The following is a 12977-nucleotide window of genomic DNA, read 5'->3' on the forward strand; positions in this document are numbered from 1 at the left end:
AAAATTAAGAGGAGAACCAATGGGCTACAGATCAGGGAGCAGAGAGGCAGTACAGAAGGCAAAAAAGGGCTCAACAAACACGAGGAACTATGAACGTAGCAGAACTTCCTCTTTGTAATGCCATTGATTTGAAGTAGGAGAGCTTGAGGGTCAAATTATACAAATACATATAATCTATATATTTGTTTATTTACAGGTATTATATTCTGGATCATAGTTGATATATAACAAATGAATGATTTCACGTTATGTCCGAAAATAAGTGTAAATTTAAAAAAGACCATTAGAGGGACTCTTTAAAAGAGGAAATCAAAGTCTTTATAAAAAGACTAAGTGAGCAGAGTGTTTCATCTGGTTAACTCAGAATGGAACCATGGGTAACAATGTTATTTGCCTGAAATGTTATGCTTTACAGACATGTTAATCTACTAATTATAAAATAATACTCAAAACGAATACTAATGACTAAGAGTTAATGATAATAAGAATTTGAATAACAATTAAAAACACCATCTCCTTATCGGCACAGGTCTACCAAATGGTAGGAATTTTAAAAGCATTGTAGGAGTGGCGCTTGGCCATTCACATCCCTTCACTGTTTCCAGAGAAACACTCAATATTTCCCAAGGTTATGGTAAAAAAAAAACGGAAAAAAAACGAAACAAAGAAAACAATCTTAAATGAGCAAAATGTATGGGTGATACAAAAAAGGAAACAAAAAGAGGAAAAACTCAAAAAAAAATCATACTAACAGTGTGGATATATCTTTATATTTCCCATTTAAATATATGTATGTGTGAATGTGCAATATAGACATATATATGCACACTTACACAAACACGTTATACTTAACATTTCTACAGTGAAAAAATAGAATGTCTTTTAACGTAATATGAACAAGTAAGCATTTACTTTTTCCTGCTAATCCCCCCCAAAAAACCGATACAATATCTCTGTTAAAAAACGAAACAAAAATGAAAATAAGAAGTCAGCTATGTAAAGTAAAATAACAATAGTCATCATAATACAACATTAATGTTTCATAATGTTACAAATAACAATAAGGCTTTTTTGGAAATAAGAAAGACTACACACTTCCTTTCATCACGCTGTTAGTGTGCATACCTATTCAAAAATCTTAAAAACATACTCTGGAGTACACCTGTAGCACTGACCTCTCGAGAAAAAGAAAGTTGAGGGGGGAGGAGGGGGATGGAAAGTGAAGTCGTTATCACATATATCGAGTGTGTAAAATTGGCCCTGCGAACATTGAGAGAAACCATTTCAAGTTTTTTGATGTGCAAGTATAATTTGTATAAGGGCACGTCCCTTCTATGTCACAGGCAACGCATTCCATGGCTGCCTCATCCTCAGTAATCCACCAAAAAATTGGGAGTTAAAAAGCCAGTGTTCTTCTGTTTTATCAACACACAACATAAACCGGAGCTCCAAATTCAAATCCCCCCCCCCCCCCCCCCCCGTACCATTAGCCCCCACAAGGCTTTTGCCTCTCTCATTGATTCTTGAATGAATGTCTGGTGAAATGGTGAGTGCTGAGGATGCCAAAGAGAGAGGACAATAAGAAACAACAAACATGTGGGTTTGTTTCCGGCCACGGCCTTCGAGTGGCCCGGCGAGTCAGGGGGCCATCCTCAAGTCCTCAAGATCCCCTATCGAAGAGTCACACTTACAGCATACAGGAGATAAGCAGCATGTTTGGTATTTGACAGGAAAGCAAAACGAAGAAAAGTACAATTAATCGTGAGACAAAAGTCAGAGGTGATGACAATGGGTGTTGGTCGCTGTACACATTTGCAGAGAGAGCCCAGTTGTCACCATTATCCACAAGTTGCTGCCAATCCTCATTTGGTGATTCCCTCCATTTTTCAACAGCCTTCCCGATATTTCCCTTCCAAATGGCAGAGTGATGGTAAAAAGTCAAGGGGATATGGTCATGTCTCCCATGTCACCAATCGTACGTCGACATCACTAGCTTGGTAAGAAAGATTCTCCCCCAGTGTCAGTGGCGGCTGAGCCACTTAGCCACGCCTCCAGGAACTATATAAACATGTTGGGTTTTTGTCCTTGAGAGCACCGAATGTGGTACGCGCCTTCAAGTGCTCGAGAAACTGATCTGGTATGTGATTGAATTGGCATTTCACAACAAGCAAAAGAACACCCTACCATTCGTTGTTCCTTAGAGATGCAATCATCAGCCAACTGTGGAGACTGAGCTCCACAAAGCCTTGACAGTTCAATGGGTAGGGTTGCTCTTCAACGATGGCGAGCGTTTGATTAGTTTGGCGTTTACACTATGGGCGTTTGCTAGCTAGGTGGCGAGAGGGGGTGGGTGTTGGGTTGCGTTGAACTTCCAGTCCTACTCCTGCTCCCTTGGTGTGTTCATCTTGTTGGTGATCAATGTATGGGGACAATCATGTGTGTACACAGGCCACCACAGCATCCCCAACTCTCTGGATAGCAGTTTTCAAATGTGTTCATCACATTTCCATGAACCATGAACATTTGCTCTCACCCCATCGCTATAACGTTTCAGAAAAGGCGGGAACTGCAACCATTTAAACAACATATAAGTATAACTGTCTCTTAGTCCCGTTAGGTTTTCAGCTTCGTCACTCTGGCTTTTCCTTCATTCACTGACGGTTAACTTTGCGATGTTGGTACTGTACGGCACTATATTTTTTTTAATTTCCTTTTTTAATAGATGTTCACAAAATGTTTACATGTCTGAACACTTGAGGTAAGGTACGCAGTCCGTCACTTTGATCGTTCCCACCCCACAGCTCAGTGCTGTTTTTGGTTCCTATCGGTCAGCGAGGATGCCAGTTGTTCTGCTGATGGAATCCTTACATTTTCCTCACCAGTACCAAGGTCCACTCAGTACAATTGAAATGGTTGGCCTTTTTTTAACAGGTTTCTTCGGAAAGCTCTACAATGGGTTCTCTTTCCTTTTGGCTTGGATATTTCTTGGGGTTAGTCTTGTTGTTGTTGGTGGTGGTGTCAAATTTAAAACAAGTTTCTATGGCTCAGGAGACTGTCGAGTGGGGGAACGCAGGATTCTGAGGGGGCGAGATGGCTTTTTACGTTGCATAGTGATCAAAGCTTCCTAGGTACTCCAGACCAGCCTGATAGCAGAACTGATATTCATCCTGCACGGGAGAAAAACAAACAAACAAACAAACAAACAAACTCAGACAATCAAACCAAACATGAAAACTTTGTCCAAACTCCGAGGGATGATTCTCTATCATCAACAGTTACAATGTACAGGGCTGACTACGAAACGACTGCTGGGGCACACATAATAACGCTGACTCTCACATCATTATCCCAGGAAGACTGTTGTACTAGTCCTTTATTCTACTATCTCTACAAGGATTTGGAGGTGGGGAGGGTGGGTGGGGTAGATGGGTGGGTGTAGGAGGTGGGTGGTGGGGTATATGGGTGGGTGTAGGAGGTGGGTGTTTCTGGGTGGTGGTGGGATAGGTGGGTGGTGGTGGGGTGTCCAGGAGGAGCCACTGCAGTACCTCTGTCTGCACCATGGCTGGCCTCTGCGTCCGCAGCATCTTGACGGTCTGGAAGATGTCCACCACCCCTTCGTAGCGCATCCTCTCCAGCACGATACTGAGCGTGATGAAGACTCCGGTCCGACCGACACCCGCACTGCAGTACGCACACACAAACAGAGACGGACTTCGATACGGCTCTTTCACACGGATCATATTTCTGTTGTATCCTAGCAGCGCCACAGAAACATCAACGTACATACTAACATACAACACACAAACATATCAAAGGATGATGTGTCACATCATCTTCTTGCCCCCAACATTTTATTTCCTCCCAATTTTTTTTTACATATAAAAACTCGTTTTGGACTCAAGTCATCTGCCACTTCTCGACTTTAAAGCACATTTGAAACCAGAGCTCTGAGATGATCATGGGAGAGGTACTCTTGACGTCCACAGGCACACAGACGTGCACACTTATCCAACAACAACAACAGACAAACACACACGTGCTGGCAAACATTTCGCCTCATTAAGCCCCCCTGATCAAAACTCTCCCCACAACCCGTTTCCCGAAATAGGCCCGAGTCTTAGCTCTGATCCTGAAATACTTGAGGGCTGTCTCTCTAAGCTGCTTTGGTGTGAAAAGACTTCCACTCCACCAATGGAACAATAATTGATGTGACAACAGATTTATCCAACCTCCCCCCAACCCACCAGTCGCCACCCCCCCTATACATAACAGATTTATAGATGGAAGAAAAACAGGGTCTGACGAAGTGGGAGAGAGTAGGGGGGCAAGAAGGCGAAAAGTAAAAAAACGACAACAAAAAACAGCGAAATAACTTTGCCCGCCTTTTCAAGAGGAGCGTTATTGTCCAAGTACGCAGACGGATTTCGAAAGATGGGACTTGTTTTTGGTGAACCTCGCTCCGCGAGGACGCCACCGACGTGTCAATCCTGTGACAATACTCGGCGGGGTAGCAGAGGCTGTCCCCTCCATGCCCCCCCCCTCCATCCTTCTCTCTGGGAGCTGGGTGCAGGGCGCCACGCGTCCCTTAAAAGTCCATCAAACCCTCGCAGTGGAAGAGATGGGAGCTCCAAATCTGACAGGCGTGGAGCCACCCCCGATGAGAGGATTCAGACTCTGCCATTCACTGGATGCAATCAGGCAATTAAAGACAAAAAACCCCGCAAGGCTCGATGTGATAGGAGCCGGGAGGGACAGAGAACTGGAGAAAGAGGGGACGCAGGGAAGTTGAAAGGATTGGGAAACACATGAAGGCATGACAGACCGGCAGGAAGTAGGGAGAGCAGTAGAGGAGACGGAGAGAGAGAGAGAGAGGTATAGAGGGAAAAGAGTAACAAGTCTCTCCGGAATGACAACCTCGGGCGTGACACCAGTGAAGGACTTCCCCCCCAGACACTTCTCCCATTCCTCACATCAAGATGACAAAATACCTCCAGAGAACCCCCTTCCCCGTATGCACCTGACTACCATTACAGTCAAATCACAGGGGGGAACAATCTCTCCCCGCCTCCACTGCCAAGGGGTACAACACTACAGTCCTCCAACAAGCCCTCCAGCTTCTGCTCAAAGGCAGTGGTTTTAAGCAGACATGGACTTTGCCTCTATCCCCCCCCCCCCCCCCCCCCTCCTGTATTATCTCGGCCAGCCTCGGTCGGCTAAAGCCTCTCATCTGAGGAGGATATAACTCCTCACTCCAGCCCTCTCTGACATGGCCTACGACTCCCATGGTGCATCACCAATGCCCGGTGACATCATGGCGAAGCTGTGGGGAGTAGATGTCGAGGCTGCTGATGTCAGCCTGTCCGAAAAGGTAGAGAGTGAACCACCAGTGATGGACTGGCTGAGTCTAAACTTGGAATCAAAAGGACTTTTTCAGCCGACAACCTACTCGACGTCTGAGTTCGTATAATTGTCGGTGTGGGTTGAAAGACGGCCGGGTCAGCGTGTTGCAACAGCATTACAGTATCACAGCCGTCATGCCGGTGAAGACCGAGCCCGGGTTGTCCTCAAAAGGGACTCCTCCACCAAACAGGAAAAGAAGCAGCCATGTTTTCCAATGCACCAGGCTGTCCTTCAAGAGGCCGAGGGGTTGATGTGAATACACGGTGGGGTGTCTCCATTCAGGGCCAGCCACAAAAAATATGACAAGATGCAGAAGTAATGATTAAGGTTACCTTGGATCGTACCGCCAAGTCATAAAAACAGCACCGCGGGGGAGGGGGGGGGGGGGTTATAAAAAAAAAAAGAGAATCATCGACAGGACCACGTTCCCCCCCCCCCCCCCCCGCCCCTACCCTTTTTATTTCTGCAAATGCCACATCGCATCTCCGAGTTATCAATATTGAATGAGACGAGCCCTTGGCACTGAGACAGCGGGCTTCGGCGGTGGCAATAAGAAAGAGGGAGGCTCGGTGTGGATCATGTCTGATGGGGCCATTAGAGAGGAGGGCCGGAGACCCAGCTGGGACTCATGTCCGGCACCGACACATGTCTGTCCGTCTCAAGATTTGGATGCATGCCCAGTTTTATGTATATTCCATGTTCAACAAGTACAGAATGAGCTTTTATATGTACTGCACATGAATATACCTACCTTGATCTCAACTTTCTAAAGGAATGATCAACAACAACACAAATATGAACTTGTATGTGGACACAGCTATCTATCTGTTCAACACAAGCTCCAAAACACCAAATAATGCTTAGCAAGCGTCAGTGTGGTCATCGCACACGGTGACCGTCGTCTCATTGGACGCTGGGCAGGACGTTTACCTGCAGTGGACAGAGATTGGTCCATCCTGTCCAAATTGCTCCTTGGTTTTGTGAACCTGCCCAATGAAGTCGATGAAGCCCTCCCCTGATTTGGGCACGCCTTGCTCCGGCCAATCGGTGAACTGGAACTGCCTCACTGTCCTGGACTGCCCGTCCTGGAGGGAGAGAGAGGGAGAGAGAGAGAGAGAGAGGGAGAGAGACAGGGAGAGAGAGAGATAGACAGGGAGAGAGACAGGGAGAGAGAGAGAGAGAGAGAGAGAGAGGGAGAGGGAGAGAGACATGGAGAGAAAGAGGGAGGGAGAGACATAGGGAGAGAAAGAGGGAGAGAGGGAGAGGTAGAAGGGTAGAAAGTACAGAAAGAGGAAGAAGATCAGTTCAGAAAGAGAAGGTAAAGGAGCATAAGGGAGGATGAGAGAAAGGAAAAAAAAAGAAGTTACATCTGGCTCATAGGCTACCTCTTTGTCCATCACAGCACCGAGCCTGGTGTACGTGTGTACGTGTCAGTGTGTGTGTGTGTGTGTGTGTGGGGTCAGTGACCCGAGCGCAACGATTCTACAGGTCCGCTAGCTTGCTCCCTGCACGGTCCCTATCTCTGTCCAAGCGCTCGATAACAAACAGCCGCGCCACGAAAACACACGCGCACCCACACGCGCTCCTCTGACATGGGCTCCTTTTTCCCTTCATCCCTCACTCTGTCCCGTGGTTTTTTTCCCTCCTTCTTTTTCCTTTTTTTCTCTCCTTTCTTTCCTCCCAACGTTTTTTGGAGTGGAGCGAAGTCGCGGTAAAGTGAAATCAATAGTGCATTGGCCGTGACAAGCGGAGTTGTCTAGACATCGTGTTAAACGGGATAATCCTGCCCTCTTGATCGATGGAGAGACCTGACGGATGAGGGGAGAGACGGAGGAGGCCCGAGACGGACACGCAACCCTCGGTGGGGGCACAGGGCCGAGCGGGCAGGCGGGCGGGCGAGAGAAGCCGAGAGGAAGGGGCTTTCAGTGAACCGTGCGGGACACCTGCACCGAGAGCCGATCGGAAAATCTGGTGCTGTGAAGATGCATTTCTATTTTGAACCTTGTTTTTTTTTTTTTTTTTTTTGCTTTCCTAGCCTCTGAGAAGAGAAAAGACTCGCTCGGCTGAAGCAAAGTATCCTCCGAGTCTTGGCGGATCTCGAAGAGGGAGAGCGTTCATGTTGATTTGGGGACACGGGCCCTTGTTATGTCACTTCTGCGGTACACGGTGTCCTTTGTTTGACAAGGCGCCGAATGTACTCCGTTTACCCAGCTTCTCGACTTACCGACGGTTCTCTTTCTTTACTCCCTTTGTTTTTTTCCCTCTTCTCCTTAACCTAATTTGAAAACATTTCGCCTCTCCGAGAAAGGATTAAAAATGAAGGAGAGAAAAACAACGACACAATGAACGAAGCGTGTGGAAAAATGAAAAGAGAATTTTTTTACACACAACCTGAGGGGCTTGCGCACTGTGTCAAATTGTGTGATTAAATACGTGACTGCCTCGCTAGGCGAGAAAGCAGAGGCAGGGAGTATCCGCACGCGCGCACACTCACCGCACACACACACACACTCTCCACTCACACATAGACATGAGCACGCGCACCGACACACACACCAACCACCAATGCTGCTCGCTCTCCACACACTGTACTCACTCCAAACAAACCCTACCCTAGTTGGTCCTGTTCTCTCTCCCCTCTCCTCCCCTCCCCTATGTCCCTCTCTTCTCCTCCTTCCTCACCCCTCTTCTCTTCTCTTCTCTGCTCTCCTTCCAACCACCCTCCCTCCCTCCCTCCCTCCATTCGTCTCTGATTAGAGGTCCTTTTCGTTTCTAGGAGAGCTTAGACGTACAGCCTGGCCTGATTACTGGAGTGGGGAAGATTTGATGATTCAATCACAATTAAGACAGCCAGGACCAACGCAGCAACGCGAGCTCTCTGGGTCCACACCTTTCCCAGGCACTTTCTTGCTGTGTGGGGTGTGTGTGTGTGTGTGAATGTGTGGATGAGCGAGGGGGAAGGCACGTGTGTTTGCGGGCAAAGGAAACAACCTGTGTGGGTGAGCGAAGGCGCGTTGGTGTGCGCGTGAGAGGGCTTCACGACTGTGTGCGTGTGGGTGGGTGTGTGCGTGTGTGGCGCTGAAGTAGCAGCTTAAGTAGCAGTTATGTCTAATCTCCCCACAGGGAGAAGCAAGGCGCTGAGGGCTGGAGCAATGTGGGCTTTTAAAACCCGAGTGAATGTCTCTTAACTAGCCGGCGTGCTGTTAAGGCAATCACTCATTTTATGTCTGCCGGTGTACGATGGAGATTGGGCTGCGATTACCATTATCAGTAGTGTACTAATCACACAATAGATTTACATACAACTGCTAGGATGAAAATCACCCCAAAACATTTGAAGAATATTTGGGTGGGAGCAGAAAGTAAGGGCTATTTGTCAGAGAGGTCTACGAAAGCACAGATATGAGCATAGAGAAGTTAGAATTGTTCTGCCTATACTTGGCTGTCAGTCCAGATGACAATAAACTGAGTTGAACTTGCACACACACACACACGGGACTTACTCTGGCGTCTGTGACTTTGAACTCTCGAAGGATGTACTGGGGCATGTTGTACTCAGCCATGGGGTCCACCACAAAGTACTGGTACCGGGCTGAACGCTCTGCTGGCCAGTACTGGTGACACTTCTCCTGCACACACACACACACACACACACACACACACACACACACACACACACACACACACACACACACACACACACACACACACACACACACACACACACACACACACACACACACACACACAGAGGGAGAAGAGACACAGAGGTGTATGAGTAAGAGACAGAGAGTTGCTAGTGGCAGGCAGAGTGGAGACACTGCACCATTCCCTCCCGAAAGGAACGTCGATAGCCAAACCAAACTTTTTGAAACTGTCATGAAGTCTGGAGGCTCGGTGTCTGCGCGTGTGTTCGCCTCACCCTGCCCATCTCTCTGAGCTTGGTCAACATGACCACGATGGTGGAGTTATTCTCCCACAACATCCTCCAGAAGTCCTCCGTGGTCTCCGCCAGCGGACCCTGCGTGGCGATGTAGGCTTTCTGTTGCCTGGAGACGCGCGAGCACACACACACACACACACGGTATTCAGGTCTAGACACAGCTTGGCGAGTCAGCTATTTAATCAAAGTTTTAATCAAAACATGGCAAAGTCTGCCTCGGCCTGTTTTGATGGATGGTTGAGAGGCTGCATGCATGGACCCTGATATCAACCACCTCTCTCACACACACACACACACACACGTGCATACACACACAACCTTCCCACGCACATTTATATACACACACACACACACAAACACACACACAACCCCCCCACACATGCACACACACAAGCCTCCCCATGCCCCTCCACCACTACACACTGCAGACACACACACACACACGAACCCTGGCGTACCTGTATCCGTCGATGAAGCTGGCGTTGATGTAGTCGGAGCCCTCCAGGCCTCTGATTGGCTGGAGGCAGACGCGGGTGGTCTCGTAGGGCATGATGTTGACCAGGCGGTTCTTGAACTTGTTGCAGGGCAGGTTGGCACTGATGAACCTGGACGTGTGGGCCTTCGAGTTAGCCAGGCGCTGGGGGGCGGGGGGGGGGGAGAGGAGGATGGAGGGAGGGGCGAGGGGGGGGCGGGATGGAACGAGGGGGTGGGGGGGGGGGTTAGAGAGTTGATGAGGTGGAGGGAGGGAGGGAGCAGGAGAGAAAGGAATGGAAGAGAGGAAGAAAGCGTGTGTGTGTGTGTGTGGGGGGGGGGGGAGGGAGGGGGAGAGATGGAGGACAGAGAACAGCGTGGGGTAGAGGGGGAGAGGGGAGGATGAAAGAGAGACGGGGGGGTGGAGGGAGAGATGGAAATGAATAAGTGAAAGTAATAAAGTGTGCTTATCTCATCTCTGTGGAGGTACAATATTGATGATGGGTGGAGCACCTCAGGATGGCAAAATGTATATTTTGGATTAAAATGTTTATCGAGAAGCTATCAAGAGTCTAACCCTTTGCTGCGTTTAGAGTGAGTTGTGCGGCATATAGGGTAGTCAACAAACTAGCATTTTCCTGCCTGAGAGCTCAGCCAAAATCTCTTAGGGGAAAGTGGGTCACTTTTACCTCGGTAATGGAAGTCTGCTATGGGCAGGTGTGAACACACACGCACACACAAAACACACAGACACACAACGGACACCAAAATGGTATTCTGTATTGTCATATCAACATCAGAGGTCCACTGCGGGTGTTTGTAGGTCAGCCTGTATTGCTGTGTCGCTTCCCTTGATACAGCGAGAGAGAGAGAAGGAGAGAGACACAGGAAGAGACAGAGATAGAGGCGGCAGACAGAGATTGTGCGTCTGCAAGTGTGTCCGTGTCCTCCCAACCCTTCCCATTCATTCCTATGACCTTGATGTCCGCCATTTGTAATCTATACATCTCTCCCCCCTTCTTTATCTTTATCTCTCTCTCTCTCTCCCTCCCCGATCCTCAGTTTGTCATACCTCTGTCTCTCACTTCAGTGTCGTTTGTATCTTGTGTCCATTGTATCTTGTACATTTGTATTTTTAGTAATATTTGTATTTTTATATTGTAAATTACGGCAACTTATATTTTATTGTATATTTTATTTAATTCTAATTCCACTTAGTACTGCTAGTTTATGTACCCTTAGTATAGATAGTCCACATATTAAAATTTTAGGTCCCTATATGTTTATTGTATGCACCTTCCTGCCAAAGCAAATTCCTTGTCTGTGCAAACTTTCATGGCGAATAAATCCCATTCTGATTCTGATTCTGGTTTGTCTCCCCTCTCCATCACCCTCTCTGTCCCTCTCTGAGTGCCAGAAACATCCCGCTTGTTGGTCACCACTTGGAGCAGGGCCAAGCCTCCCCACCTCCCTCCCACCCCTCTATCCTGTCCTCCCTTTGATCCCCCTTTCACAGAGGCATCTGAGAGGCCGTGAGACGTTTTGGCAGCGCTAAAGAGACTCCCAGGCGACGGCGGCGGCGAAACACTCGAGGGCTCGGAGGAAAGACGGCCAACCTGGCAACCCGTTCTCTCGTCGCCCACCGGCGGGCCCAAAAAAAGGAGACCTCGGAAACCTCATGTAGCCAAAGCCGCCTACGCAACGCGTGTTACGCTCTCAGACGTCCCTCGTCTCCCGTCGCGTGGGGCGTCGTGCGCGCTCGGATGGTTTTCGTGCGGGTGCGTTGCCACGCGTTAAACCCCCAGTGCGAGTGTATTTAATGCCTGGTGCGCAAGGAAGCCCAGGAAACAGACCTTCAGCATTTCCACCATTTCTCTCCAGTCCTCCTTTACCTCTAACCCCCCCCTCCACCCGCACCCCCGGGGGGGATCTCCAGCCAGTCTGTCGTAGAGTGTTTCACACCTGACCAACTCTCGTCCAGTCCCCGGTCACCAGAGCGCTGTGTGTAGTGCACAGTAACTACCTCACAGACTGGGGCTGCGCTCACACTAACATACAGTCATCCCTTTGTTCATCAGGGAACGTGAGGGGGGTGAGGTGGTGGTGGTGGTGGGGGGCCCTCCCAGCTTGCCCTCCCGTGCACCCCCCCATTTGTCATCATCAACTATTAATTGCTTCTCCCAAGAGTTCGCTCCCATTCTGGCCACACGGTGTCCGACTTTAATTCCACACAACTTCCCCCCCCCCCCCCCCCCCGTGCGTGTCCCCGCTGTCACTATCTCGGACGGTGTTTCGGTTCTGAGAGTCTATCAATGTTTACCGTGGCAAAACGTTGTCCGCCGGGAAGACCAGGTAGTCGTGACGGTTTCCTCGCCGTGTGTGTTGATAAAACAGTGACAGGCGTATTACAAAGGACTCGTTGCCGAGATAGAGCGGCGTTATTCAAGGTTGAGTGTTCCTCTTTGCGGGGAAGGGACGTTTTTGGATTGTTTTGTCTCTCAGCGCAAGTGCAATTGGAAATAAACGGCTTGGCTTGGAACCTGAACTGTTGTGAACACGGCTCGACAGTACGTCTCTGCAGAGTTCCAAGTAAATCCCACTCTGCTGTCGGGGACAATCCTTGATTTGAAGTTGCTAATGACAAAACCGTCTTTAAGCATATGATTTCAAATCCTCCCGATGAAATGAATACACAATGACCGCGAGTGCCGAGCAGGCTAACTCTTTCCATTTCCAGCTTTTGCAAGACAATCAAAATTTCGGCGTTTTGAGTCAAAGTGATTAGGTAATTGAAGTCAAAGCTTAAGTGGACCCAAACCTAATTGCTTTCTGTTCCATCTCGTGCTCTAGCACTTGGACAAGGCTTGTGAAATGACAAATACGGGTAATATAAACACGGGCACTTTCATTTGTTTCACTGTTATCTCCGTACCTCAGGCTGAAAGTGATCATAAATGTTAAGCTGTTTTCCACGGCGGTATGCTTTATGCTTTCATAAGGTGTTTTTATTTCAAGATTCATCATATGTAATCCTCCATATTTGAATGTTTGTTATTATTTCACGCAGGTTTATGAGAGAACTTCGACAGAAAAAGAGGAGTCTGGAGACTTTGACATCTCGTTTTTTTACTGAGGCTCAACCTAAATCATCTGGTGTTTCGTG

At 48.3% G+C, this 12977-nt stretch overlaps 1 protein-coding gene across 1 annotated transcript in view; it reads right to left on the bottom strand.

The window, feature by feature from the left end:
* Positions 1-295: 295 nt before the first annotated feature.
* The window catches only part of LOC134010845 (receptor-type tyrosine-protein phosphatase S-like), a 13249-nt gene continuing 567 nt past the window's right edge, over positions 296-12977 (bottom strand). Inside the window, 7 exon segments of the mRNA XM_062450127.1 lie at positions 296-3167; positions 3546-3681; positions 6331-6485; positions 8904-9029; positions 9323-9449; positions 9802-9920; positions 9922-9962. Of these exon segments, the coding sequence (XP_062306111.1) occupies positions 3099-3167; positions 3546-3681; positions 6331-6485; positions 8904-9029; positions 9323-9449; positions 9802-9920; positions 9922-9962 (773 nt within the window). The 3' untranslated portion in view covers positions 296-3098.

This window comes from Osmerus eperlanus, chromosome 24, assembly GCF_963692335.1.
Source record: "Osmerus eperlanus chromosome 24, fOsmEpe2.1, whole genome shotgun sequence".
Lineage (NCBI taxonomy): Eukaryota > Metazoa > Chordata > Actinopteri > Osmeriformes > Osmeridae > Osmerus > Osmerus eperlanus.